The sequence below is a fragment of the Zosterops lateralis genome (assembly GCF_965231275.1).
Source record: "Zosterops lateralis genome assembly, chromosome: 7".
NCBI classification, from domain to species: Eukaryota; Metazoa; Chordata; class Aves; order Passeriformes; family Zosteropidae; genus Zosterops; species Zosterops lateralis.
The window spans coordinates 36,693,423-36,718,252 of record NC_139767.1 but is presented as its reverse complement, the minus strand read 5'-3'; the positions used below and the strand labels follow the sequence as shown (position 1 = coordinate 36,718,252).

The window sequence follows — 24,830 nt, the reverse complement described above, 5'->3', positions numbered from 1 at the left end:
CTTCAGGAACAGCCCTAATTACCCCAATTACAGCCTCAGGGATTAAATTAAATTAAATCCAGCCCTAAAAAGGGCTGGGAAAGCTCTGGGAGCCCCTGGATGCTGCACAGGTTGTTCAGGGGGTGGGAAAGTTACAGATTTTCTCCTTTTTTTCAGGAAAAACTCCAATATTTGAGCTCCTGAAAGCGTTACCAGTCATTCCTCTTGCCAATTTACCTCCCTGGCAGGGGAACAGGTCAACAGGACCAACCCATCAAACCCCAAAGCCCCAAAAGGGCAAGAAAAAACCAAAACCAACTAAGCTGATGATTTTTTTGCCTTTCCTCCAGCTTAAAGCATGAAAAAAGTGGAATTTGAAATCAAGCAGCATCACCTCTATTAAGGTACTTCACTCCAAATATTTTCTGCCCTATTTCTGAAGGCCCTGATGGTGTTTTCTATTATTCATGAGGGAAATGTGAATTGATTTTTCCCTGTTGGGTTTGGCTGGAGCAGAGGAGGAAAGGTGGGTTTGGTTGGAATTCACACAAAAAAATCCTCCTCAGGTTATGGAGGATCCACCAGCAGCTTCCCAAAAAGGAATTTTTAATTTCTTATTCACTGGGTGAATGGAAAAGACAGAAAAATTTCACCTGGGAGGTGAAATCCTCAGTGAGAACTGAGCTCAGCCATTTCCTGCTTCCTTTTTCTTTTGTAGAATAAATCCCTCATTTTCCTGGAATATTATCCAAGATGTGATTGCTGTGACAGTTCCCTTTGTCAGAAACCTCCATGGAAGGTCACACAAGAAATCAATAATCTTTTGAATTCCTTGCTGGGTAACACTGATGGATAAAACAGCACTGAGGGGAGGGGGATGAGGATATTGAAACAAAAAGATCCATCCAGGATTTTCTTTAAAAAAAAAAAAAAAAAAATGGGCTTTGGATTGGATTTTTTTAGTTGGTTTGGAGGTTGGGGGTTGATTTTTAAAATGTGAAATAAATAATTTGAACTACAGCTGGTTTGCTAAAATTATTTGCCAGCATTCGAAATTAATTTTTTTAAAATTCAATTTGGAATTATTCAATAAAAATTCTTTCATTTGTGTGTATCCATATTTTACCTCCTACAGCTGATGTTACAACCTGCTCTGAACAGCAATTCCCCACTTTTCTCAGCAGAAAATTGGCTGTTCCCAACAAAAAATTCATTTAGAAGCCAAATGGCAGCAGACAAATGGTGATTCTGCTAAGCAGATGCCACTCCCTGTCACTGCACTGAAGGACTAATTATTCTAATGTGTAATTTAATTATTAAAAAAATCCCCAAACCTGAGGCCCAATTGCCATAAAGCACAAGGATCCTCATGCCTGAGGAGCAGAGTGATTTAAAAAGGAAAAGCCCAGATATAATGACATTTTTCCTTTTTTTTATTACTCATTAATGATAATATCTTAATTTAATATTAAAATTAGTGATGCCTCCTGTGTTCCCTACCCTGAAATCACCAATTTTGGCATTTTCACTGTTCCCTCCTACAAAAGGCTGCTGCTTTGCTTCTCATTATTATTCCAAAGTGTGAGTGATAATGTGAGTTTGGACTCAGTGATCAGACACAAATTAATTAAAAACTGTGATTTAGGGTGAGGTTTCAACTCAGCCACATCCAGCTCTCCAATTTTTTTTGGCACCTACCGTTCCTCCACCTGTTCAGCTCCAGCTCCAGGTGCTGGATGACGTTCTTCAAACTCTTGTTTTTGTCCTTCTCCTTCTCGTATTTCTTCTTCCACTCCTCTGCTGTCAGCTCCAGGTTCACAGACACCGTGTTCTTGATGGTCTTGGCCCTGCACAGCACAACCCAGGGGTTTTATTTTGGGATTTGGGTCCCACTGAAACTCTGGGCATTGGGAATTTTCCCCGTGGGACAGAGGGAAAGGGATGGAGGGATTGTGGATTTGCCCATCCCTGGAGGTGTCTGAGGTGGGGAAGAGGAGGAAGAGAAGGAAGAAAGAAAAGGAGAGGGGAAAAAAGAGAGGGAAAAGAGGGGGGAAAAAGAGAAAAAAGAGGGGAAAAAAGGAAAAAAAGAGGGGGAAAAAGGGAAAAAAGGCAAAAAAGAGAGGGAAAAAGGAAGGGAAAAGGGAAAAAGGGAAAAAGGGAAAAAGGGAAAAAGGGAAAAAGGGAAAAGGGAAAAGGGAAAAGGGAAAAGGGGGAAAAGGGAAAAAGGGAAAAGGGAAAAGGGGAAAAGGGAAAAAGGGAAAAAGGGAAAAAGGGAAAAGGGAAAAAGGAGAAAGGGAAAAAGGGAAAAGGGAAAGGCTCTTCCCAGAGCCTCTGGATCCAGGCTCAGGAGCTCCTGCCTCCTTAGGCAAAAATATCCCAAATTTCAACCCTCCCAACACCCACCACCACAGTTATCACTGTGAAAGTTCTCTGCTCCAACCCAACCCAAACAACAGTGCCAGGAAATGCAAAGGCAGCAGAAAACAATGCCCAGCACCTACTCCAGCAAATCCACGCTGAAAAGGGAAACCAAACCCATCACTGTGAATTAAGGAAGCCTCAGATCTTTGCCCTTCACTGCTCAGACACTGAGTCCCTTCAAATGCCTCCAGTGTTGTTGAATAAAGCAGAGGATGAGGAAAAGAACAACAGATAAACCCCCCCAGCAGTTTATAAAGCTCCATGATTTGCACTCTGTGGCAAGCAGGATTTTTATTACCTTAAAAAGGTTTTTTTTTATTAAATAACCCTTTGCTTTTAAGATAATTCCTATTGGTCAGGGTTTGCACTTTGTCTCTGCTAAAAGCACAGCTCAAGTTTCCACTCATTTCACTGTACCAGGGAAAAAAAATACAACCCACCACACCAGGAATTTCCTCCTGATGATGGATGAAGCCCTCACTGACAACTAAAATAAAAAAATGAGATTAAAAACACAAGAGAAGATGGAGCAGAACAAGAAAAAGCTGATTCACTACTATCAGAGGAGCACTTGTGCACTTTGACTGGTACAAGAGCTCCTCTGAAGACGGATTTGAGTCCTGACATTTATTTTAATGGCGACATAATTCTTTATTTTCCCAGGAGGAACTGAGGACTCAGCGATCAGCTGTGAGTCACAGAGCTTCCCTCCAGTGCTGCTGAGCTCCTCAGCTGTGTCACAGCCCAAAAATGAGACACAGCAACCCCAGAGCCTGGAAAAGAATCCCTGTGGGACAGCAGCATTCCCACCCCAAATCCTGACAGAGAACTGATAATCCATGGGCTGCTCTGCACAGAGCACACAGGTGTGGGGTTTTATCTTCTTTTCTGTTGTTAAAGCCAGAATTAAATGCTCAAGAGATGGTGTTTCGTGTTCAGACTCAGATATTTATTAATTCTTATCTACCTTACAGTCTCACAAGCTGTGAGTTCTGGCTAACAAAGTGAAGAATGGCTCTGTCTCTAACTCTTTCCAAGGCCTTTTAAGCACAAGTTGTCCAATTATGAAATGACACCTCAATTATTTTTAACCCAATAACCAACCACCCCTGGCCCACAATGTGGATTTTTCTACCCAATTACAAAACACCCAGACCCAGGAAGGAGAAGGTGACAAAGAAGGATTAACCTCCACCCTAAAACCTCCAGCTTGCTTTATATATATATTACTGTATTCTAAACCCTTTATCTCTGAGTTTTGCCCCCTGTGATATCACACACTTCTATCCAAACCCCACACCACAATCCCAGGGCTGTCACTCAATTTTGGAAGCCTTTTCCACGGCCTCAGGTCAGTGCAGTGTTTGCCTGGGGGTCAGTCCTGTCAGCACAGAGAGTCTGCAATTCTCAGTGCCCAGGGCTCCAACACTCAGGGAAATACAAGTTATTCCCTTCCTGAACATTCAATGCTCATTCCATGAGAAAATCCTCACAAATATTTCCCTCTTTCCCTCACTGAGGTTCACCCTCAAAATGTTCCTCCTCCCAGGAAACTGTTGAATATTTAGGCAGGATGTGCAGAGTCGGTCAGAAAACTGCTTTGCCCCAAAGAGAAAACCAAATTTTACAGGTTACTGGAATGAGGAATGAAACCAGGAGAATGTAAAGTGAAATTGAACTTGGAGCTGGAGTTCAGAGCTGTTCATGCCCTTTATTTAATTCCTGCATCTCGGGATGCTTTTTATGCTCAATACATGATATGATCAGTAGAGGTTTGGATCTTCAAAGGCTAAAAATCATGTTCTGCTCACAATGGGGGGAAAAAACCCTACAAAGCAACTCTTTAACCTGATTTTGTTCATGGCCTCTGCCTCTTTTTGCAGCCCAGAAACTCCATGTGGTGGAAAACAACCCCATTTTAAACAAAGTTATTGTATCCTCAAACTGTTCAGCTCTCTTTCAAACCCTCCTTAACTTGCCAGTATTTTTCCTTTCTGCTACTACACAAATCAAACCAAATGAGTAATTTTCCAAAGGATCCGAGTTCTCCCCCAATTACCACCAAAGCAGTAATTACATAATGAGCCTGACCTATTTCTGCAAACTTTCCCAAAGCATTTCACATCTTGTCAATAAACACACATGGAAAAAAAATGCTCCTTCTGGATCCTTCCATTCTTTTTATTCCTAAATTGTCCAATCCTCCTTTTATTCCTAAATTGTCCAATCCTCCATGAGTTACCAGGGCAGGCTCTCAAAGCTGTCAATATTACTGAGTCCACGCTCTTTAATCTTCCTGATTTTTAAAGGTATTTTTTACAAGCATAACAATGATCCCTGAGGTGGAATTCCAGGAGAAGACACCTCTTACTGCTCACTGACTTTTTCTTTCCAATAAAATTTCCAGGAATTTAGAGAACACTTTGCACTTCCTGCAGGAAAATCGACCAGGAAGGAATTCAAAAATTCCTTCTAAACATCCTTCCATGGATTACCCAATCTTTCCCCACTTTTCAACCAAGGCAGAGCAGCCGCTGACCAATATTAACATGGATTTTATTTAGGGAATAAAGTGACATCTCCTTGAAACTCTCCAGTTTGTCACCAACTCCAGGAACCACAGGGTGGGCCTGATATTTCTGGGTCTGAGGGATTTTAGCCTGCTGGCAGCTGCTGACTTTTTCCCCAAGGAAAAAAAAAAAATCTCAAAAAAGTTTCTTCTCAAAACCATCTCGGCAAACAACTCTCAAAACAATCTTTGTCCAGGTGTGGTTTTTCTGTTTAACCAACGGGATTAGAGAGGTGTTGTTTTTATTCACCAACCATGTTAAGTCTATATAGGAACACCTTATAAAAGGTAGTAAGAATTAGACAATAAAAGCTTCACCTTCTGAAATATTTGGAGTTTTTCTTTTGTGTCCTGCAGCCACACCACAGGCTCTGGATGCCAAAGGGCTGGAGGAGCCCCAGGGATGACCCCAGTGGGACTCACCTCTGGCCAAACATCAGGGTGGATTTGGTCTCTGCCTCGTTGAACACGGAGGGGGAGCAGCAGATGACGATGGTGGTCCTGCAGTTCCCACCCAGGGAATCCTGGAGGATCCGGGTCATTTTGCTGTCTCGGTAGGGAACGTGGGTTTTCTAATCCAAACACAAGGACAACTCTTTTAACCAGTGCAATAAGAGAGGAGGTGAGTCCTCAGTGACACAATTTGTTCTTCCCGTGCCAAGGTTTCCCGACCGCTCCAGTGACATCACTGAGAGTTAATTCCTCATCTCACAACAGCCAAAGCGTCACTGCTTTGTGCCTGCCCAGCCAATATTTCCTCCCTCCAGAGCTGAAATTTTAGCTCCTTTTACTCCTTTTTATTTTCCCCCAGTGGATGGCAAAGAAAAGAGATAAATAACCAGCCCTGCTCACCCCCCACAGCCAGGATTACTTACAGTTCCCTCTGCCAAGGCCGAGATCACATTGCCCAGAGCAGACAAAGACTTATTGATATTTTTAGCTTCATCCAGAACAGCCCCCTCTGCTCCAGTTTTGCTGACCTGCCAAAGAGAGCAGGGGAGAGTCACAGAGCTCCAGCCCTGCAGAGCTGAGCCTAAAGATGCTCCTGGAGGAGCAAAGCTCAGCTTAACTCACTGTGAGCAAGGAGAATTTCATGTCAATTTTTATATCAAATTTTTATCTTGACTTTTATAACTTTTTTTTGTTAGTGCAAGCCTGTAATAATTCCACTTTTCTCCCACTCCAGGAGCAAGTTGTCCTGAGTTTTATTCAGGGAGAAGTCTGTGCTCACCTGAGGATATTTGAGAACCACTCCCAATCTGTCCATACAGACAGGGAGACTCTCAGTGGCCCCAAAATGAGTATCTTACCTTTGTGTTTGGCTTGCATGGATCAAAAACATCAAAAATCCCAGATTTTGTTCATGGCCACTCTCCTCCTTTTGCAGACCAAAAACGACATGTGGTGGAAAATAACTTATTTTCACACCAGGACAAATGTATTGTGTTCTACAACTGCTAAATTCTATTTTACACTGGTGTTTTTTTCCTTTCTGCTACTACACAAAGAAAACAAAATTTGGATTTTCTAAAGTATCCAAATACAGGATAAATCCATTTTTTTTTCTCTACATTAAAACTATCTGTACTTTCACCTGGAAATGCCCCTTGACATGAAGGAAAAGCAGTTGAGACTTTTAAGAAGACAACCGACCCAAGAAATTCATATTTCAGGTGTTCTGTGCCATGTCCAGACATAACAAACCACAAAAAGTTGATTTTTCAGAGGAGAGGAGTGCCTGAGCAGGCCCTCATTTTATAGATATCATCAGGAGTTTTTAATTGAACATCTCTATGCAATCATGGACATTAACATAATTAATTACTCTGACAAATCACTTCTGCATTGTACCCCTGGGTTATCAATGAGCGACCCAAAATCCCAATAAAGCTGATTTTGAACACTCCAGGAGACATCAGGAGAACTGGGAAACATTTTTGCATTGCAGCATTGTTCTAAACCATTATTCTTTTGGTAAAGAGATAAAAGTCACTGTTTGGGGTTTATTTTTCTACATTGGAGAGCAGAAATTGTCACCACAATCAAGATTCAGGGGCTTGAAAACTGCATTAACTGCAAAATAATTACAAAAAAAAAATAGAAACAGAACATGAAAATGCAGATTTTGGGAGTTAGACTTGAAAACTGCATTAACTGCTGCTGTCCATTCATTTAACATGTGAAATAATTACAAAAAAAACTAGAAACAGGATATGACAATAGAAGCAAGCTAAAATATGCCTTATTTGATAAATTATATTAAAATCTTTTTTTCAGTTATACAAGTGTAAATGTGAAGGCATGTAAAAACACACTGGTTCAACTCTATCCATTATAAATTATGATTTTGGGAGTTAGACATGAAAACTGCATTAACTGCTGCTGTCCATTCATTTAATATGTAAAATAATTACAAAAAAAACCTAGAAACGGGATATGACAATATAAACAAGCTAAAATAATCCTAATTTGATAAATTATATCAAAATTACATTCATTTTTTTTCAGTTACACAAGTGTAAATATGAAGGCATATAAAAATACACTGGTTCAACTCCATTATAAATTATGATTTTGAGAGGTTGCCTTTCACGCCAATAATTCTGATCTGCTCCTTTTCTCCATCCCACATTAAAAAAAATTAAAATAGCCTTATTAATGATAATAATAATTATCATTATTATTATTATTATAATAATTATATTATTATAATATAATTATAATTGAGCTCTGCGAGAGCTCTGCGAGACACCCTCAGATCCTCAGTGTGGGATCCCAGTGGAGGAAAAAAAAGAGAATTTACCTTCTCACTGCCAGCCAAGTCCACCAGGTAAAGCTTCCCACTGAGTTTTTTCTCTGTTTCCACGTTCTCCTGCTTGATGTTGATGAGGAAGATGCTGTGGCTCCTCGAGCTGTGCTCGTTCATATCTGAAATCACAGGGCACAGCTTTGGTGGGAATGCCTTTCCAACCTGGCAAGGAATTCCCAAATCCCATTGGAGCTGGTGCCACCAAATCCCCAAATCCCAAATTCCCAAATCCCATTGGAGCTGGTGCCACCAAATTCCCAAATCCCAAATTCCCAAATCCCATTGGAGCTGGTGCCACCAAATCCCCAAATCCCCAAATCCCATTGGAGCTGGTGCCACCAAATCCCCAAATCCCAAATTCCCAAATCCCATTGGAGCTGGTGCCACCAAATTCCCAAATTCCAAAATCCCAAATCCCAGAGAAGTTGGGCAGGTCTCAGTGTAACTCTGGGAGGGGATCTCAAGTTTTAGCAAAAGTTTTCGTCCAAACCAAGTTAATTAAATTCAAATTTCACATTTTTATTGTTTGTGCAGGTAAAAAAATCCTCCTTTGTCCAGGTCACAGGTAAGACACTGCCACAGTTTCAGCTTCCACTTATTTGAAGTTGGATTATAACCATGTTATGCCTGAATTTCATAGAGTAGCAAAAAGAAAATACTAAGAATCAAGAAACCATTTTTTCATCTGTTTTCTCCATTTTCTCTGTTACCATAATCCCACCCTTTCCCATCAATATTCATATTTATCTGGATTTCCTTTATCTTCACTCAGGGTTTTTTCCCCCCAATTTTCTCTTTGTCATTTCAACCCAGTAAAATACATTTATCAAAACCTCTCTGTGAGCACCAAAAGCAACAGGCAAAAGGTGCATTTGGGTTTTTTTGTTAAAGAAAATAGCAGGAGGAACTCAGAATAAATTTCTACCAGTATTATGGCAAAAAAGCAATGTAATATTTACCAAAGCAAGAAGGTAGAGACAGAGAACAGAAAGGAGTTACCAAGGGCATCAAAAGAAACCAAATTCAATTAAAATCAAAAATAAAAACATAAAAAAACCCCCCAAATATAGCCAAAATATCATCTCACAACCAAGAATTTAATATTATGTACATATATAAAATATTTTCTATATTATATATATAATATGATATACATCTATTACCTATATATTATATTTTTATATTCTATATTTTATATATTATGTATTTTTTATTTATTTTATGTATTTTATTTTATAAACTGAAGTTCTGCCAAATCCACTGCTCAGATCAGTGACATCTTCCAGTATAAATTTGGGATGAGATCCTTTTACCCCCATTCATGCAACAACTTTGGATAATTATGGGGTTTAATTCCTGAAGATTTGGGGTTTTGTGCCATCCCTGGGTCCCAACCCAAGGGATAAACAAGCAGAGGTTGAAAACTGCCCTGCCCTCTGTGGCTGCTGTTTGACCAGGGAATTACAACCCAAAGGAAAATGTAACTAGATTATTCCAGCTCTTTTATCATTCCCAAATATCTCCACTCCGAGCACCGAGCCCTGCTGGGATGTTTGATGGAGAAATTCCATTTTTTATGGAGAAATTCCATTTTTTATGGAGAAATTCCATTTTTTTTGCCGAGCCTTAAATCCCGATTTCGACGCCGAAAGTCGGCAGATCTTCCTATACGAAGCCACACTCGATGAACTGAAAAAGTTCTAATTTCAGCAGCACAAAATCATCCACAAAGTAACTCCGAGTCCTTGTGGGGACAAGAGGGATGAACCAAATCCCCTGGAAGCAGCAGCAGCCCCAGAATTGCAGGGAGGGAACCCCGGGGACACTCACTTGTCACGGCCACGTGCCGGTTGGCTTTGCCTTCGTCGATGACATCCAGAACCTCCTCAGGACTGGACACAAATCTTTCTGTACAACCCTGGGGACAGGCAAAAGGGGGGGATCAGGGATGTTTAATTAGCACTAATGAAGAAAATAATTAGGAGAATATCAACATGCCACGGGGTGGTTGGTGAGGCAATGGAGCCGGAGCCGCCTTGGGGTGAATTTTGGGGGAATCTTGGGAGTCAATTTTTTTTTTTTTTTCCACAGGATTAAAGGTTCAGTGAAATCCAGACCCACAGCATGAAGTTTTCCCACAGAAAACATGGAATGATACAATATCTATTCCTAATTTAATTTAGATTTCACACCCAAGTGAATTTTTCTCCCTCAAACTACAAGACAAAGTGCCAAGTCCTTCTCTCTCAATGCGATTTTACCGAATAAATTATTTTATCAATTCCTTTTTGCTCCTCAAGCTGAGAATAAACAGAAAAATACTAGATATACATTATTTAGGCTCACATATGTTTTAATCAAGCATATTTTATTTGAGTGAGGGCCCAGAAAGTCGTAAAACAAATTCCTAACCCAACCAATCTGTCCTGAGGTGACAGCAGCCACACAGCGAAATATTAAAGAACAAAATTCCTCAAGTTGTTCTCTTTCATTCCTGACATGAAAGGGGAAACATGAATGCTTAAAATTTAACAGCATCCTAACAAAATGGCAACGTTCAAAGTCAGGGAAATAAGACAAACATGATCCAAGCCCATTAATATTTCAGGAAACTTGTTTAAAACCAGGAACCAACACAACCTGAACACTCAAGGCTTCAAACAGGAGTGGAATTATTCCAGCAGAACACCCTGGATGCAAATGGGAAACGTGCAAAGAAATTCATTTGTGGAGAAAGAATGAAAAGCTGAGGATTGAATGATCCTTTTACCTTGACATAGGGAACTCTGTTTTTATCTTCATGTACAGCGAGGTTTGTCTTTGACACTGCAGGAAGACGTGGAGATCATTAGGAATATTCCAGAGGTAATGAATAAAATGTCAGCTCCAGGCATGACAGACACATTTTGGGGATGGCAATTTGTAAATGAGATCTGCAGTCATTCCCCATTCAACCTCCAACATTTCTGACACATAAAAATATATTTCCTGCTCTGCCAGCCTTGTACCTAATTTATTTAAATTTAACTTTAGGGCACAAAAGCTTTTTGTTTATTGCCTGGGTGAATTAAATAAACCCAGACTAAGCTGGGTTTTGGCAAAGCAGAGGAGACAGGAGGGCAGGTTGGAATTCAGAACAGCCTCAGAGCCACATTTGCTGATATTTCTACATTTACAGACAGTTCTACATTTACAGTCAGTTCTACATTTACAGACAGTTCTACATTTACAGTCAGTTCTGTCCTCACACTGACTGACAAAACTCACTTTTATTAACACACAACCTGCAGAGATAGAGACACGAGCTGTGGAAAAAGCACATCCTCCCCACCAGGCTGCCTGACAGAAGCAAGGGATAACTCTGAAACACTCCCTGCATTTTCAAATCAGTTTTAAATCCTTGAATTTTTAAATTTTAAATCATTTTTCCTGGAGGAACACCCACTGCCAAGGAGGCCCAACCCTGCCCTGCAGGCTGTGAGAGCAGGAGCACAGCACACAGCTCAGATGATTAAAACTGCAAAAATTCCTCCAGTTTCCATTGAATCCCTTCCCAAACGAAGCCCCTGTTTCCCCCCAAGGCACTCAGGCCCTGAAGAAAAGCAAAACTCACCATCAAGTAGGTCCCTTATTTTGTCCAAATATATCTCAAAGTAGGAAACCTGATTAAATAATCACAAACATCACAGATTTAAACGTTGCAGATTTAATGTTTTGCTGCCTCTGTGTTTCCATCCCTGTCAAGGCACCAAACTAAAAATAAAACCCCACCTCCCACACAGTTTGAATTCCATCTTTCAGGGGGGAAACACGTTTGTACCTTGAGTGATTTACAAGCCATTGATCTTCTTCCATTTATCAATGATTCATCAGGAAAATACACAAAAAAAAAAAAAAAATCAAACCTGCAGGCAAACCTTATCTTCTCTTTTTTTTTTTTTTTTTTTGTAACATGGGCAAAATTGACAAAAAATATTGAACTGAATCAAAGCAATCCAGCTGCTGCCATATCTCCTTTTTGTCAGGAGAAGCTTTGAGGATTGTAAAAATTGTAAATTGATTTTCACACCCTCCCCAAAAAAAAAAAAAAAAACAACAGAGAGCACCTTTTCCATTCAATTTCCATAAGCCTCAGCAATATATATTAAATTAAACTTTTAAATGAAGCAGATGTGACCGCTCTGCCTTGAATCAAATCCAAAGGAGGAAATGAAAATGAGCTTTGCTGTAACAAAGAGAGACAATTGTCCTCAAAAAAAAAAAAAAAATAAAAATAGGGAGAAGGAGAATGATTGAATGAATGAGTTTCTTAATAAAAGGGGATTTGACTCACAGAAGGAAATAGAAATATGTGAGGGGAGTAACCCTTCCCTAATTAAGGTTTGTCTGGATTATTTAGCTGGAATACACATGGCTGCATTGTAGGTATCAATAAACTCTTGATAATAAAGTCTCATTTTCTCTCATCTGAAGAATAATATCTGGGCTTTTTACACAGATGAGCTGAACTTTCCAGGTAAAATCTGTAAAAATACAGATATATTTTGCTTTTTTGACTTTACTTCCCTTATTTTCCATTGAAAACCAACATTCCTAGAGAGACCAAATTCCAAATAGATCCCTTATTACAGAGGGAAAAAAAAAAGCCATTAATTTTCAGTGCTGGTTCAGTTATTAGAAGAGAGTGACAGTTTGGTTAAACCCCGGCTGCTGCTGACAGAACATTTCTCTCCCTGACAGCTCCTCGTCCAGCAGCTTTTCTGGGAGAGATTCAGCAGCTCTGGTGGGAAACCATGGGAACAATTCTGGGATTGACGATGTGACAGGTGAGGAATTTCCTCCAGCTGGGGCTCCCCATCTGGTGGGATGTTGTGGGGAAGGGAGGGAATCAGTGTGGAAATTCAGAAGGGTCTCTCTCCACATTTTATAACCCAAAGTCTCTGGAAGTCTCTCAAGATTGATTTTGTGATATTTTTTCTGTCTGCACCTCATTCCCAATACACGACTGAGCCCTTCCAGGAGCTGCTTCAGAGGTATAAAATTATTAAAATAAATACACAAATATTCCCCCATGGAGCACTTCAAGGGGTTTAATGCAAACAGCACTAAAAAGTCACTTATTTCTAATTTTGAGGCACAAAAAGGTCAGAGAACTCCACTCTCAATGAGCAGCTTCACATCCACCTGAGCTCAGCTACTGAAGTATTTGGGGCTGGTTTAGTTTTGGGGCAGGGAGGACACAGAAAACTCCTTTTCCCTGCAATCCACGGCAATATTACTGGTGTCTGCTTGGAAAGAAGCTCTGCCAGATGGAGCAGAGCCCCCACAGCTGAGAACTCCCCAGGACCTCGGATGGGCAGTGGGAATTAAAGGTCAATCCCAAGCATTTGTGACATCACATGGAAAGGACATGGAAAAACACCATCAGAAGGAGCTCAGGAATTCAAAAATCAATTTTAAGTGATTTTTTTTTTCTAAGTGAAGTAAACCAGAAATTCAAAAATCACTTTGGAATATCCATAGGTTGCCCAACCCTCCCCTACATCCTTGAGATGGGATTGGCAGTATTTTCCTAAATGTCCTTAGGGAAAATTTATGGTCAGAACCAGCAGGGTCCAATCTCTGGAGGAGCTGCAGTAAATCAAGATTTACCTGCCCAGAGGGTGATTCCAGCAAACCTAAGCTGGACACACACTCTGGAAAAAAAATCCCAGAAGCTGCACGAGGTGATTTCCAGGAAGCATCATCGGTAATAAACATTGGAATTTGCATTGTAAAAAGGGATGGAGGGAAAAAAACCCAAAACAATCCACAGCACAGAACATTCCAAGGCAGATTTCCCATGGATTTCCCTCCCCCCCAGCCCATTACATAACGTGTCACTCCAGGTTTACCTTGATGTGGAACTCCAGGTTCTCGTCCATGGAGTAGATGTGATCGAAGATGTCGTGTGCAATTCTGGGGATGATTCCCATCAGCTGGGGGTCGTGCAGCTTCCCCTGCGGACACAAAACCAGGGAATTTTTCCTCAGAGAAAGGACAGGAGGGAGATTTCTCCAAATTTTGCTCTTCCAGAGGGTCCTGCCTTGGGTTGCAATGCAAGATGTAACTAAAATATTAATTCTGTTACCATCTGTTGAAAACAGCTGGGGAGGTGTTTTTCTTTATCTCTTCCATGACCCATCCCTCATCTGTTGTTGATATCTGTTGTTCATGGGCAACTGTTAAACCAGCTGGGGCTGTGTTCTTTACCCTTCCAGGACCCATCTCACACCACTCTGGGGGAATATGTTCTGTTCAAACCAGCTGGGGCAGAGTTCTTACCCCTTCCCTCATCACTTTGCAGGGATATATTCTGTTAAACCAGCTGGGGCAGAGTTCTTTACCCTTCCAGGACCTACCCCTCATAACTCTGGGGATATCTTCTGTTCAAACCAGCTGGGGCAGAGTTCTTTATCCCTTCCAGGTCCCATCCTCCCCCCAGGGGATCTCTGCTGTCCATGGCCCATCCAGGCTCACTGCAGGGCTGAGACAATTCCATCAGCCCATGGGGAGATGCTCCACCCAGGGGGAGGAGCCCGGAATTCCCACCTGGATCAAACCTGGCATTGAGAACCCCAGCACAGCCTGTTTGGATTCCCAGAGGGAGACCAGACCCAGCTCAGCACCACTGGACCTTCTACAGGATCATCTCTGCTCCAGCAGAGCCACATCTGGCACTGCAGGAGGGTTTATTTGGATTGACACCAACACCCTGAACCAACAGGGGGTCAGGAGTGTTCTGACTCTGGCAGTGGTTTCTTTCTTTGTTCGCTTTTTTTTTTTTTTTTTTTTTGTACTGCTGTGTTTTTATTTTTAATTTTCCTAGTAAAGAACTGTTATTCCTATTCCCATATCTTTGCCTGAAAGCCCCTTAATTTCAGAATTATAATAATTCAGAGGGAAGGGGGTTACATTCTCCATTCCAAGGGAAGCTCTGGCTCTTCCTAGCAGACACCAAACCTGGCAGACTTTCCAAACCAGGACAGGTCCCTGTGAATGTTTATTGCTCTGTGGGGGGATTAACTTGATTTTAGTGCTCAGAAAAGGTGGGAGAACCAACTTCACACCCTGGAATTCCTCACCCCATGGAGGATTCCTCACCCCCTGTTGTCCTGTCAGCTCCTCTCCAATGTCCCTCCTGAGGGACAAACACAACAAACATCCAATTCCTGTCCTGATTCTCCCTGTTCAACCAGGATTTGGGGAATTTGTGACAAAAAGCATCAAAATATCCTGCTCCTCCTCCCCACTGGGATATGGGGATTTGAGGATTCCAGGAACATAAAAACCTCTCCTATTTTTCATATTAATTTGCACAACTACTTTTTTTTTTTTCTTGTAGGAACTGAGTATTAACTCATCCCAAAAATTCCCCTGCGTGGCTCCTTTCCCTGCCTGGCTCTTGTTGGCACAACTGGGAGAGGCCACACCACCAAAACGGGATCAGAAACAGAAATTTGGGGTCAGCCCCTTCTCTGACTCCACTTTACACCAAATTGCTGCTTCCAAAAATTACATGGAACTGCTTCAATATTAAATAACGAGTTGGGAGTCCAAGATTCCATCAGGACACGGTGTCTGGAATAAATCCTTGTCCAGTTAAAACTCTCCAGGCCAGCACAGAAAAATATTCTCACTCCACAAAAAAACCCTAAACCATGGGAAATCCTTTCTAGCTGACCCAAAAAAAAAAACCTAAACCATAGGAAAACCCTTCTAGCTGACCCAAAAAACCTCAAACCATGGGAAATCCTTTCTAGCTGACCCAAAAAAACCTCAAAGCATGGGAAAACCCCTCTGGCTGACCCAAGAAACCTCTAAAGTACAGGAAAACCATTCTAGCTGACCCAAAAAAACCCAAACCATGAAAAAACCCTTCCAGCTGACCCAAAAAAAATCCCAAACCATGAAAAAACTCTTCTAGCTGACCTAAAATACCCCCAAACCATGGGAAAGCCCTTCCAGCTGACCCCAAAAAAACCCTAAACCATAGGAAAACCCTTCTAGGTGACCCCAAAAACCTCAAACCACAGGAAAACCCTTCTAGTTGACCCAAAAAACCCCAAACCATGAAAAAACCCTTCTAGCTGACCCAAAAAAACCCAAGGCAAAGGAAAACCCCTCTGGCTGACTCAAGAAACCTCTAAAGTACAGGAAAACCATTCTAGTTGACCCAAAAAACCCCAAAACCATGGAAAACCCTTCTAACTCACCCAAAAAAACCCTCCCAAACCACAGAAAAACCCTTCTAACTAACCCCAAAAACCTCAAACCACAGGAAAACCCCTCTAGTTGACCCAAAAATATCCCAAACCATAGGAAATCCCTTCTATCTGACCCAAAAAAACCCCAAACCACAGGAAAACAGTGGTTTAATTTCACTCTTTCCCAGCAAACTGCCTGAATTTCCTGGGAATTTTGCCCCTTTACCTCCATGGTGTGGGTTTTTCCTGATGAGGTCTGGCCATAGGCAAAGATGGTGCCGTTGTAGCCTTCCAGAACATCTGCGAGGAGAAGGAATAAAAAAACAATTAAAAACTCTTCCATGGCATCCTCAAAAATTTTCAGCATTTTTGAAGTTTTTACAGTGTTGATGGTGAACTAGGAAGGAGTTTGTGCAATAAAAAATGGAAAAATGTAAGATATTGAGCTAATTTAAGAAAATTAATAATAAAATATGAATTAGAGAATTGCAGGATTATTGGAATCCTTCTCCGGGGAGAGAAAAATATCTCTGGACATCAAATATCATCCAACAGATCTGGGGAAAGTGGGAAAGGAAAAAGCTGAGCTGCATTTAAAACTAGAGGAAAAACCCTGGAGGAAATCCAAGAAATTCACAGATATTCCTTATTATGAATTTCACTTGCTATTTTCTACTTCTGGATCACAGTTCAAGGCCTCATTAATTTCCCAGCCTGTCTGAAAAGCAAAAAAAAAAGTCAAATGAAGTGGAATCTGAAAATCAGCTTCTCTCAGGGCAGAATGAATAATTTGATTTTGGGTTCAGATAGGAAAATATTGACTTTGCAGGGGTTAATGGCCATTTCCAGCGGGCTGGGACGGCTGGAAATTGGATTTGTGATGTTTAACATCCTCTGGATCTCAATTAATAGACATTTCCAGGGAAAAAAATTAAATTATATAATTTATATTATATATTATATCATATTACATTATGTATGACATATAATCTATGTATTATATTTTATAATATATATTATAGTGTGGATATATATGTAATATATATTATATATAATATAATATATATTATATATTATTAATTACATTAAATTAATTAAATTGCATTATCTTATTAATATATATTTATATTATAAATAAACATAATAATATATTTATTTATAATATAAATGAATTCTATGTATATTATAGTATAGCATAGTGTATTATAGTCTATTATATAATATATATTATATATAATTTATTTACATTATATATAAAAATATATAATATATATTATATATATGTTTTTATTTTTATGTATTATTTATAAATATATATTTATATATTTATATATTGTATTTTATTTTTATATGTATTTTACTTATATATAATACATATAGCTATATGATTATATATAATTATATATAATACACAATTATATATAATACATATAATATATAATTATACTATTTAATAATTTATATTATAAATAAAATATTATTTTATTTTATTTTATATGAATTAAATAATATTATTGACATAAATACACAAATATTCTCCTTATTTATATCCCCATGTAGGTGCTCCAGACAGCAAAGAAGATGAAATAAGATAATTTTTTTTTTCCAGAGGGTGGACACCACAAATTCCCATGGCCAGCAGCAGGATTGAGCATCTCCAGCTCAGAATATTCACTATTTTATCAATATCACAATTTGATCAATTCACAATTTTCTGAAAATCACCAAGGATGGATCATCAAACACCAGAACAAAGTGTGAGGGTGATTTCACCACTGGGAGAATGAGGTCTGTGATTAAAATCCACCCCAAAAAATTGCTCGTCAAGAGAAAAACTTGAAAATTCCCACATTTTATGCAGCTTTTGAGAACCAGGGTGTTTTCCACGAGGTGTTCTCATCCCAGTTTGAAATGCAAAAATCTCTGTGTGCAAAGCAACTCCCAAACCCTCCCCACTCCATCTTCCCACTCAGGGATTTCTGAAATATCCCCACTCAGGGATTTTATGGATATTCCACTGAGCTGCACCAAGAACACACTTTTTTGCCCCAAAAAAACAAGTGTTTGTGTGAAATAATGAGAAGAAAATACAGAAAAACTGCTGCAGTTCCTTCAGCTCTTTTTGCTTGGCTTTTCTTTCACAAAGAATAACCTTTGTTAAAAAATAGGAATATTTGGAATTACTAATGCTAAACTCTCCTTCAGACACCAAAATATTTGTTATCATTTTTAAACAACTTGAGGGCACAGAAAAACATCATTTTACTTGGAGGAGAGCACAATAATAATTTATAATAATCAAAAATTTGTAAAATAAACAAAGGCAATGCTTACCTTTGACAATCTGCTTGGCACAGGCATTATAAACTTGCTCCTGGGTGGTGTTAGGGGGTAACACCCTGTCGAAGACGTAGGGCTTGCCTTGCTGCAAACAGAGGAGAAAACACCATGAAATAAAGAATATTTTATGCACTTGATCATCCCAGTTTAACAGCCTGGTTTAACAGAAACCCCATTAAATTAAGGACATTTCAGGCACTGGTTTAACACAAACTCCATGGGATAAAGAACATTTCGTGCACTTGATTATCCCAGTTTAACATCCCAAAATGCAGCATATCCCACAAAGGAAACCATTCAGTGCCCTGGACAGGAGGATATTTTGTGGACTGAACAAATGTGATATTTTTGGGTGCTCCAAACCCAAATCTTTGCTGTGGCTGGCAAATAAAAGGTGACACACATTCCCCGTGTGGTCACAGCGGGGTCACAATGAAGGATGTGACAGACAAGCAGCTGGAACAGCAGCAGGAGTTGGGGATTTCCTTCCTCTCCTGGGAATTAAATGGGAATAGTCATGGAAATACTGGGGGAATGGTCAGGTAAGTATTGGGGAAATAGTCACGCAAACACTGGGGGAATAACCCTGTAAATATTGGGGGAATAATCGTAAATATTGGGGGAATAACATCATTAATATGAAGGAATTAATCCTGTAAATATCAGGGGAATCACCCTGTGAATATCAAAGAAAAAAACATGTAAATATTGGGGGAATAACCCTGTAAATATTGGGCTAAAGGTTAGGTGTGTATTGGGAAAATAACCATGTAAATATCAGGGGAATAACTCTGTAAATATTGGGGAAATAATACTGTAAATACTGGGGGAATAGACATATAAATATTGAGGGAATCACCCTGTAAATATCAAGGGATTAACCTTGTAAATATTGGGGGAATAATCTTGTAAATACCAAGGGAATCATCCTGTAAATATTGGGGGAATAATCCTGGAAATATCAAGGGATGAACTCTTTAAATATTGGGAGAATAATCCTGGAAACACTGGGGGAATAACCCTGTAAATATTGGGGGAAATAGCCATGTAAATTTTGGGGGAATAATCCTGGAAATATCAAGGGAAAAACACTGTAAATATTGGGGCAATAACCCTGTAAATATCAAGGGAATCATCCTATAAATATCAAGGGATTAACCCTGTAAATATTGAGGGAAATAGCCATGTAAGTTTTGGGGGAACAATCCTGTAAATATTGGGAGAATAACCTTGTAAATATCAGAGGAATAACCTGTAAATATTGGGGAAATAATCCTGCAAATACTGGGGAAACAGCCATGTAAATATTGGGGCAATAACCGTGTAAATATCAAGGGAATCATCCTGTAAATATGAAGGGATGAACCCTGTAAATATTGGGAGATGATCCTGTAAATATTGGGGTAATAACCCTGTAAATATCAAATGAAAAACCCTGTAAATACTGGGGGAATCGCCCTGTAAATATTGGGACAATAACCATGTAAATTTTGGGGGAATAACCCTGTAAATATTTACAAAGAGTTTCCTGTTCACTCCTACAAACCAGTGAAAGTTGTTGCTGTAAGAAAAGCCCAGAGCTGAGAAAAACTGAACTTTTGCAGGTCCTGAGTTCTGCTCATACCTTATGTATACCATATATATTACTATATACTAAAACCTTATTTTACCTTATATATGCCATATATATTAATATATACTAAAACCTTATATTACTTTATATATACCGTACATATTACTATATACTAAAGCCTTATATTACCTTATATATACCATATATATTACTATATGCTAAAACCTTATACTACCTTATATATACCAGATGTATTACTGTATCCTAAAACCTTACATTACTTTATATATACCATACATATTGCTATATACTAAAGCCTTATATTACCTTATATATACCATACATATTAGTATATACTAAAATCTTATATTACCTTATAAATGCCATATATATTACTATATAAAGTAAAACCTTATATTACTTTATATACACCAGATATATTACTACATACTAAAACCTTAAATTACCTTATATAAACCACATATATTACTATATATTAAAACCTTATATTACCTTATATATGCCATATATATTACTATATACTAAAGCCCTATATTACCCTATATATACCATATATATTACTGTACACTAAACCCCTAAATTTTCAGCTTCCAGAATTCCAACACAGGATGAGAAAGTGATTTCCAGAACAAAATTCCTGGATTTGGGGCCATCCATGCACCCCCTTTTCAGACACAAGGCTGGAGAGGTGACCCCTGATTCCAGATCTCCTACATTGCCCCATTCCCAGGAAATTTGGAGAGGAACCAACCAGAACCTACCCCAAATTCTGTCCTCTCTGGATGTTCCCAGCCAGCCAAAGCTCTGCACTCTCAGAATGAGCAGGGCTGCCCAAATATTCCAGAACCAGAGTCCCCAGATCCCCAGAATTTTACCTCTTTATTCCCACTTTGCTCATCCCAAACTCCAAGGCAACGAGGCAAAAAATCCCAGGAATTTTTGGTTATTCAGGGATCCCAACCTCAAAGATCCATTTATTCCCTTCATGGATACACAACCTCAAAGATCCATTTATTCCCTTGATGTCTGAGTTGAGGCTCAGAGCAATCCCACACCTGGAATGTCAAGAGATCCCAAAAAAAACCCTCCAAATTCCATCCTAATTGTGCTGGAAGAGGCACTGCCTGCAAATGGGGATTTATCTGCCCAGCCTGGAAAGCTGCAAGTGTCAAACAACAGCCCAGAAATCTCTTCCACAGGTCAAGTTTCCTCCTCAGGAGTTTTTTTTTTTGGGGGGGAGCTGAAAGGCTGGAAAATGTCTGAAGGGAATAAAGGAATCACAGAGATTATATTATTTGCACATATATTATTTGCACATATATTATTTGCACAAAATGAGAGCAGTTTTGGGGGGTTTTGGGGAGAGTTTTTGGGCATCAAATCCCCATTAATCCTCATTTTTTGGTCAGGAGTTCCTGGTTGGATGGAGAAATGGTGGAGAAATGTTGGGATTTTCCTGTGTCACCCCACTCCAGGTTCCTGAGCCTTCCCTCTGTGCCTCCCCTGCCACATCCACACAGCTTTTTGGGCTTTGTTTGGGTGGTTGTTGTAATCCCTTCACTTCTGGCTGATTTTTCTCAAAGGCATCAAAAGCCACATCCACCCTGCCAAGGCAACACCCTCCAGCCCCCAAGGGTTTGCCCCAAAACAAAAGGGATAACCATGAAAATCCCAATTTTCAGTGCTCCTTTTTCTCCCCATTGTCACCTTCAGAAGTGCCAGAACTGCTCTCTTTCATTTTTTTATTTTTTTTCATCCTGCATTAAACACCAAAACCAGGAAGCAACTCAAGCACTAAAGCAGCCAGACATAAAATGTTCTTTTTCTGAGCCATGCCAACGATTTTATCTGTGCACCTCCATCTATTATTTTTTCCCCCAAGTTCCTCGTGACGTGCAGTGTATTATCTGCCATCCATAAATCACATTTCCCTTCCTTGCAGCAGTTCCCCTGACAATCTGTTCCATTAACTGCTGCATAATGGCTGGGGATAAGTGCTCTGATCCACCCACACAATTCCTGCTCAGGTTGTATTGACAGCCACAGGGTTCTGCTCTGGGCCCTGGATGCCACCAGGAATTCTAGGCAGAAATAATGACAATTATTGGTTTTATTCCTATGGTTTCCTGTTGAGTTTAAAGGTATTTGAAAATAAAATGAAATTAAATAAAATGAAAAAAAAATAAAAGGAAAAAATAATGAAATAAAATGAATTTTTAAAAATGAAATGAAATAAAATGAAAAAAATAACGTGAAATAAAATGAAAAAAATAACATGAAATGAAATGAAAAAAATTAAATAAAATGAAATGAAATGAAAAAAAAACATGAAATGAAAAAAAATTAAATAAAATGAAATAAAATGAAAAAAATAACATGAAATGAAATGAAAAAGAATAAATAAAATGAAATAAAATTTGAAAAAATGAAATAAAAGGAAATAAAATAAAAAATGAACTAAAATGAAATAAAATAAATAATAAAATAAAAAATGTAATAAAAAATAAAATAAATAAATAAAATAAAAATAAAATAAAAATAAAATAAAAAACAAAATATAAAACAAAAAATAAAATAAAAATAATAAAATATAATATAAAATAAAATATAAAATAAATAAACAGGATTTCACAAGCCCAAAAAAGGATTTTCACCATAAAATCCTCAAATTTACCAAAGCAACATCACCATCACCAGAACCTAATGCAGCCTCAATTAAAGAAATTATAGGTAACCAAACACATTCCCTGCTCTGATAAATAAACAAATCAAATTTATTTATTTGATTTATTTCCCCAGGGAGGGGAAATGAGGAGAGCTCAGGGTGAGGAGCCCTGATGGAATTCCAGGATGAATCCCCTGTGATGCTCAGGGAGGACTCCAGCCCTGGCTGTGCAGGGTGTGATGTGAAGGGAGGTGACAACTCACCTCCAGGCACCTCAATCCTCTCCCCAACAAAATAAAAACAACTTTATAAAAACCACGGGCAAGGTGAGATGGCTCAGAACAGAATTCCCAAGTGCTGGAGAGGAAAGGGACCAACCAGACAACAAAACGTTGGATTGCTTTGATTTTGGGGGGCTGGGAGGAGCCATCTGAGCACGATGAGGGATTTTAACATGAAACCATCCCCCAAAATCAGAGCACAAAAACCCAAAAGCAGGAAGGGGACCATGAAAATTTTCCCAGATTTGCTGTGGCTGCTCCTGGATCCCTGGGAGGGTCCAAGGCCAGGCTGGATGGGGCTGGAGGACCCTGGGACAGTGGGAGGTGACCCTGGATGGGATTTAAGGTCCCTTCAACCCTGGGACAGTGGGAGGTGACCCTGGATGGGATTTAAGGTCCCTTCAACCCTGGGGCACTGGAAGGTGACCCTGGGCAGGGATTGGGTGACTCTGGATGGGTTTTAAGGTCCCTTCAACCCTGGGGCAGTGGGAGGTGACCCTGGGCATGGATTGGGTGGCTCTGGATGGGAGTTAGGGTCCCTTCAACCCTGGGACAGTGGGAGGTGACCCTGCCCATGGATTGGGTGACTCAGGATGGGATTTAAGGTCCCTTCAAGCCCAGAGCAGTGGGAGGTGACCCTGCCCATGGACTGGGTGACTCTGGATGGGATTTAAGGTCCTTTCAAGCCCAGAGCAGTGTGGGCTGCTCTGTCCCACTCCAGGATCACACAGGATTAGAGGGTGACCAGGGGAGGACCAAGATGAGAAAAAGGAGAGCCAGATGTGACTCTGGATGGGTTTTAAGATCTCTTCAACCCTGGGGCAGTGGGAGGTGACCCTGGGACAGTGGGAGGTGACCCTGGGCATGGATTGGGTGACTCTGGATGGGATTTAAGGTCCCTTCAACCCTGGGGCAGCAGGAGGTGACCCTGCCCATGGATTGAGTGGCTCTGGATGGGATTTAGGGTCCCTTCAACCCCAAAGCAGAGTGAGCTGCTCTGCCCCATTCCAAGGTCACACAGGATTAGAGGGTGACCAGGGGAGGACCAACACAAGAAAAAGGAGAGCCAGATGTGACTCTGGATGGGTTTTAAGATCTCTTCAACCCTGGGGCAGTGGGAGGTGACCCTGGGACAGTGGGAGGTGACCCTGGGCATGGACTGGGTGACTATGAATGGGATTTAAGGTCCCTTCAAGCCCAAAGCAGAGTGAGCTGCTCTGCCCCACTCCAGGATCACACAGGATTAAAGGGTGACCAGGGGAGGACCAACACAAGAAAAATGTGATCCAGGGGTGACTCAAGGAGGAGCCAGCAGAGGATGAAGGGACAAAAATCCTGCTCTGAGCAGCTGCTGTGCTCACTGTGCTGCTCTGTCCTATCAGAGCAGTCCTATCATCTCCCAAAATTCCTTCCTGCCTCTTTTTCTGGATGAGGGAGGAGCTCACTCTGTGCAGGGGCTGAAGATCACAAGGTCCCTCTGTCCCAGGTCACAAAGTCTCTCTGTCCACACTGTCCCTGGTGCCAGGAGGGTTGGGAAAGCAGCAGGAGAAGGAGGGTTCTTTTCCCCCCCCACTTTCATCCCCTTTAATAATAAATAAAACTAAAATCATCCCCTTTACCTCCCTGAGCTGTGCAATCCTTCAGGGAAATGACAAAAAAACCCAAATCACCCAGCTCAGCCTGAATCCTTTGGCTGTGCTGAGTTTGTCATTGTCACTCTGTGCTCAGGGACTTTTGTGGGATGATCAGAGAGGATTTTTTTGCCCCTCACACCCCAAATTTACATCACCACAGGCAGGAGGGACAGAGAAAACAGAGCCACAGGACATGGAGCAGCTGAATCCATGGAGAATTATTCCCCAGGTGAGTTTCCAGCACCTAAAATGCTCCTGTAGAACAGAGTTTATAAATAAAAGATGGAAAAAC

At 40.2% G+C, this 24,830-nt stretch overlaps 1 protein-coding gene across 1 annotated transcript in view; it reads right to left on the bottom strand.

Moving 5' to 3' along the window:
- The window catches only part of KIF5C (kinesin family member 5C), a gene marked incomplete at its 5' end in the record, with an annotated part of 75,078 nt that overhangs the window by 28,465 nt on the left and 21,783 nt on the right, over positions 1–24,830 (bottom strand). Inside the window, 10 exons of the mRNA XM_083865507.1 lie at positions 1,678–1,826; positions 5,393–5,541; positions 5,845–5,949; positions 7,773–7,897; positions 9,609–9,696; positions 10,549–10,604; positions 11,392–11,440; positions 13,673–13,777; positions 16,251–16,324; positions 18,359–18,449. Coding sequence (XP_083721633.1) covers positions 1,678–1,826; positions 5,393–5,541; positions 5,845–5,949; positions 7,773–7,897; positions 9,609–9,696; positions 10,549–10,604; positions 11,392–11,440; positions 13,673–13,777; positions 16,251–16,324; positions 18,359–18,449 — 991 coding nt within the window. The remainder of the gene's footprint in view (positions 1–1,677; positions 1,827–5,392; positions 5,542–5,844; positions 5,950–7,772; positions 7,898–9,608; positions 9,697–10,548; positions 10,605–11,391; positions 11,441–13,672; positions 13,778–16,250; positions 16,325–18,358; positions 18,450–24,830) is intronic.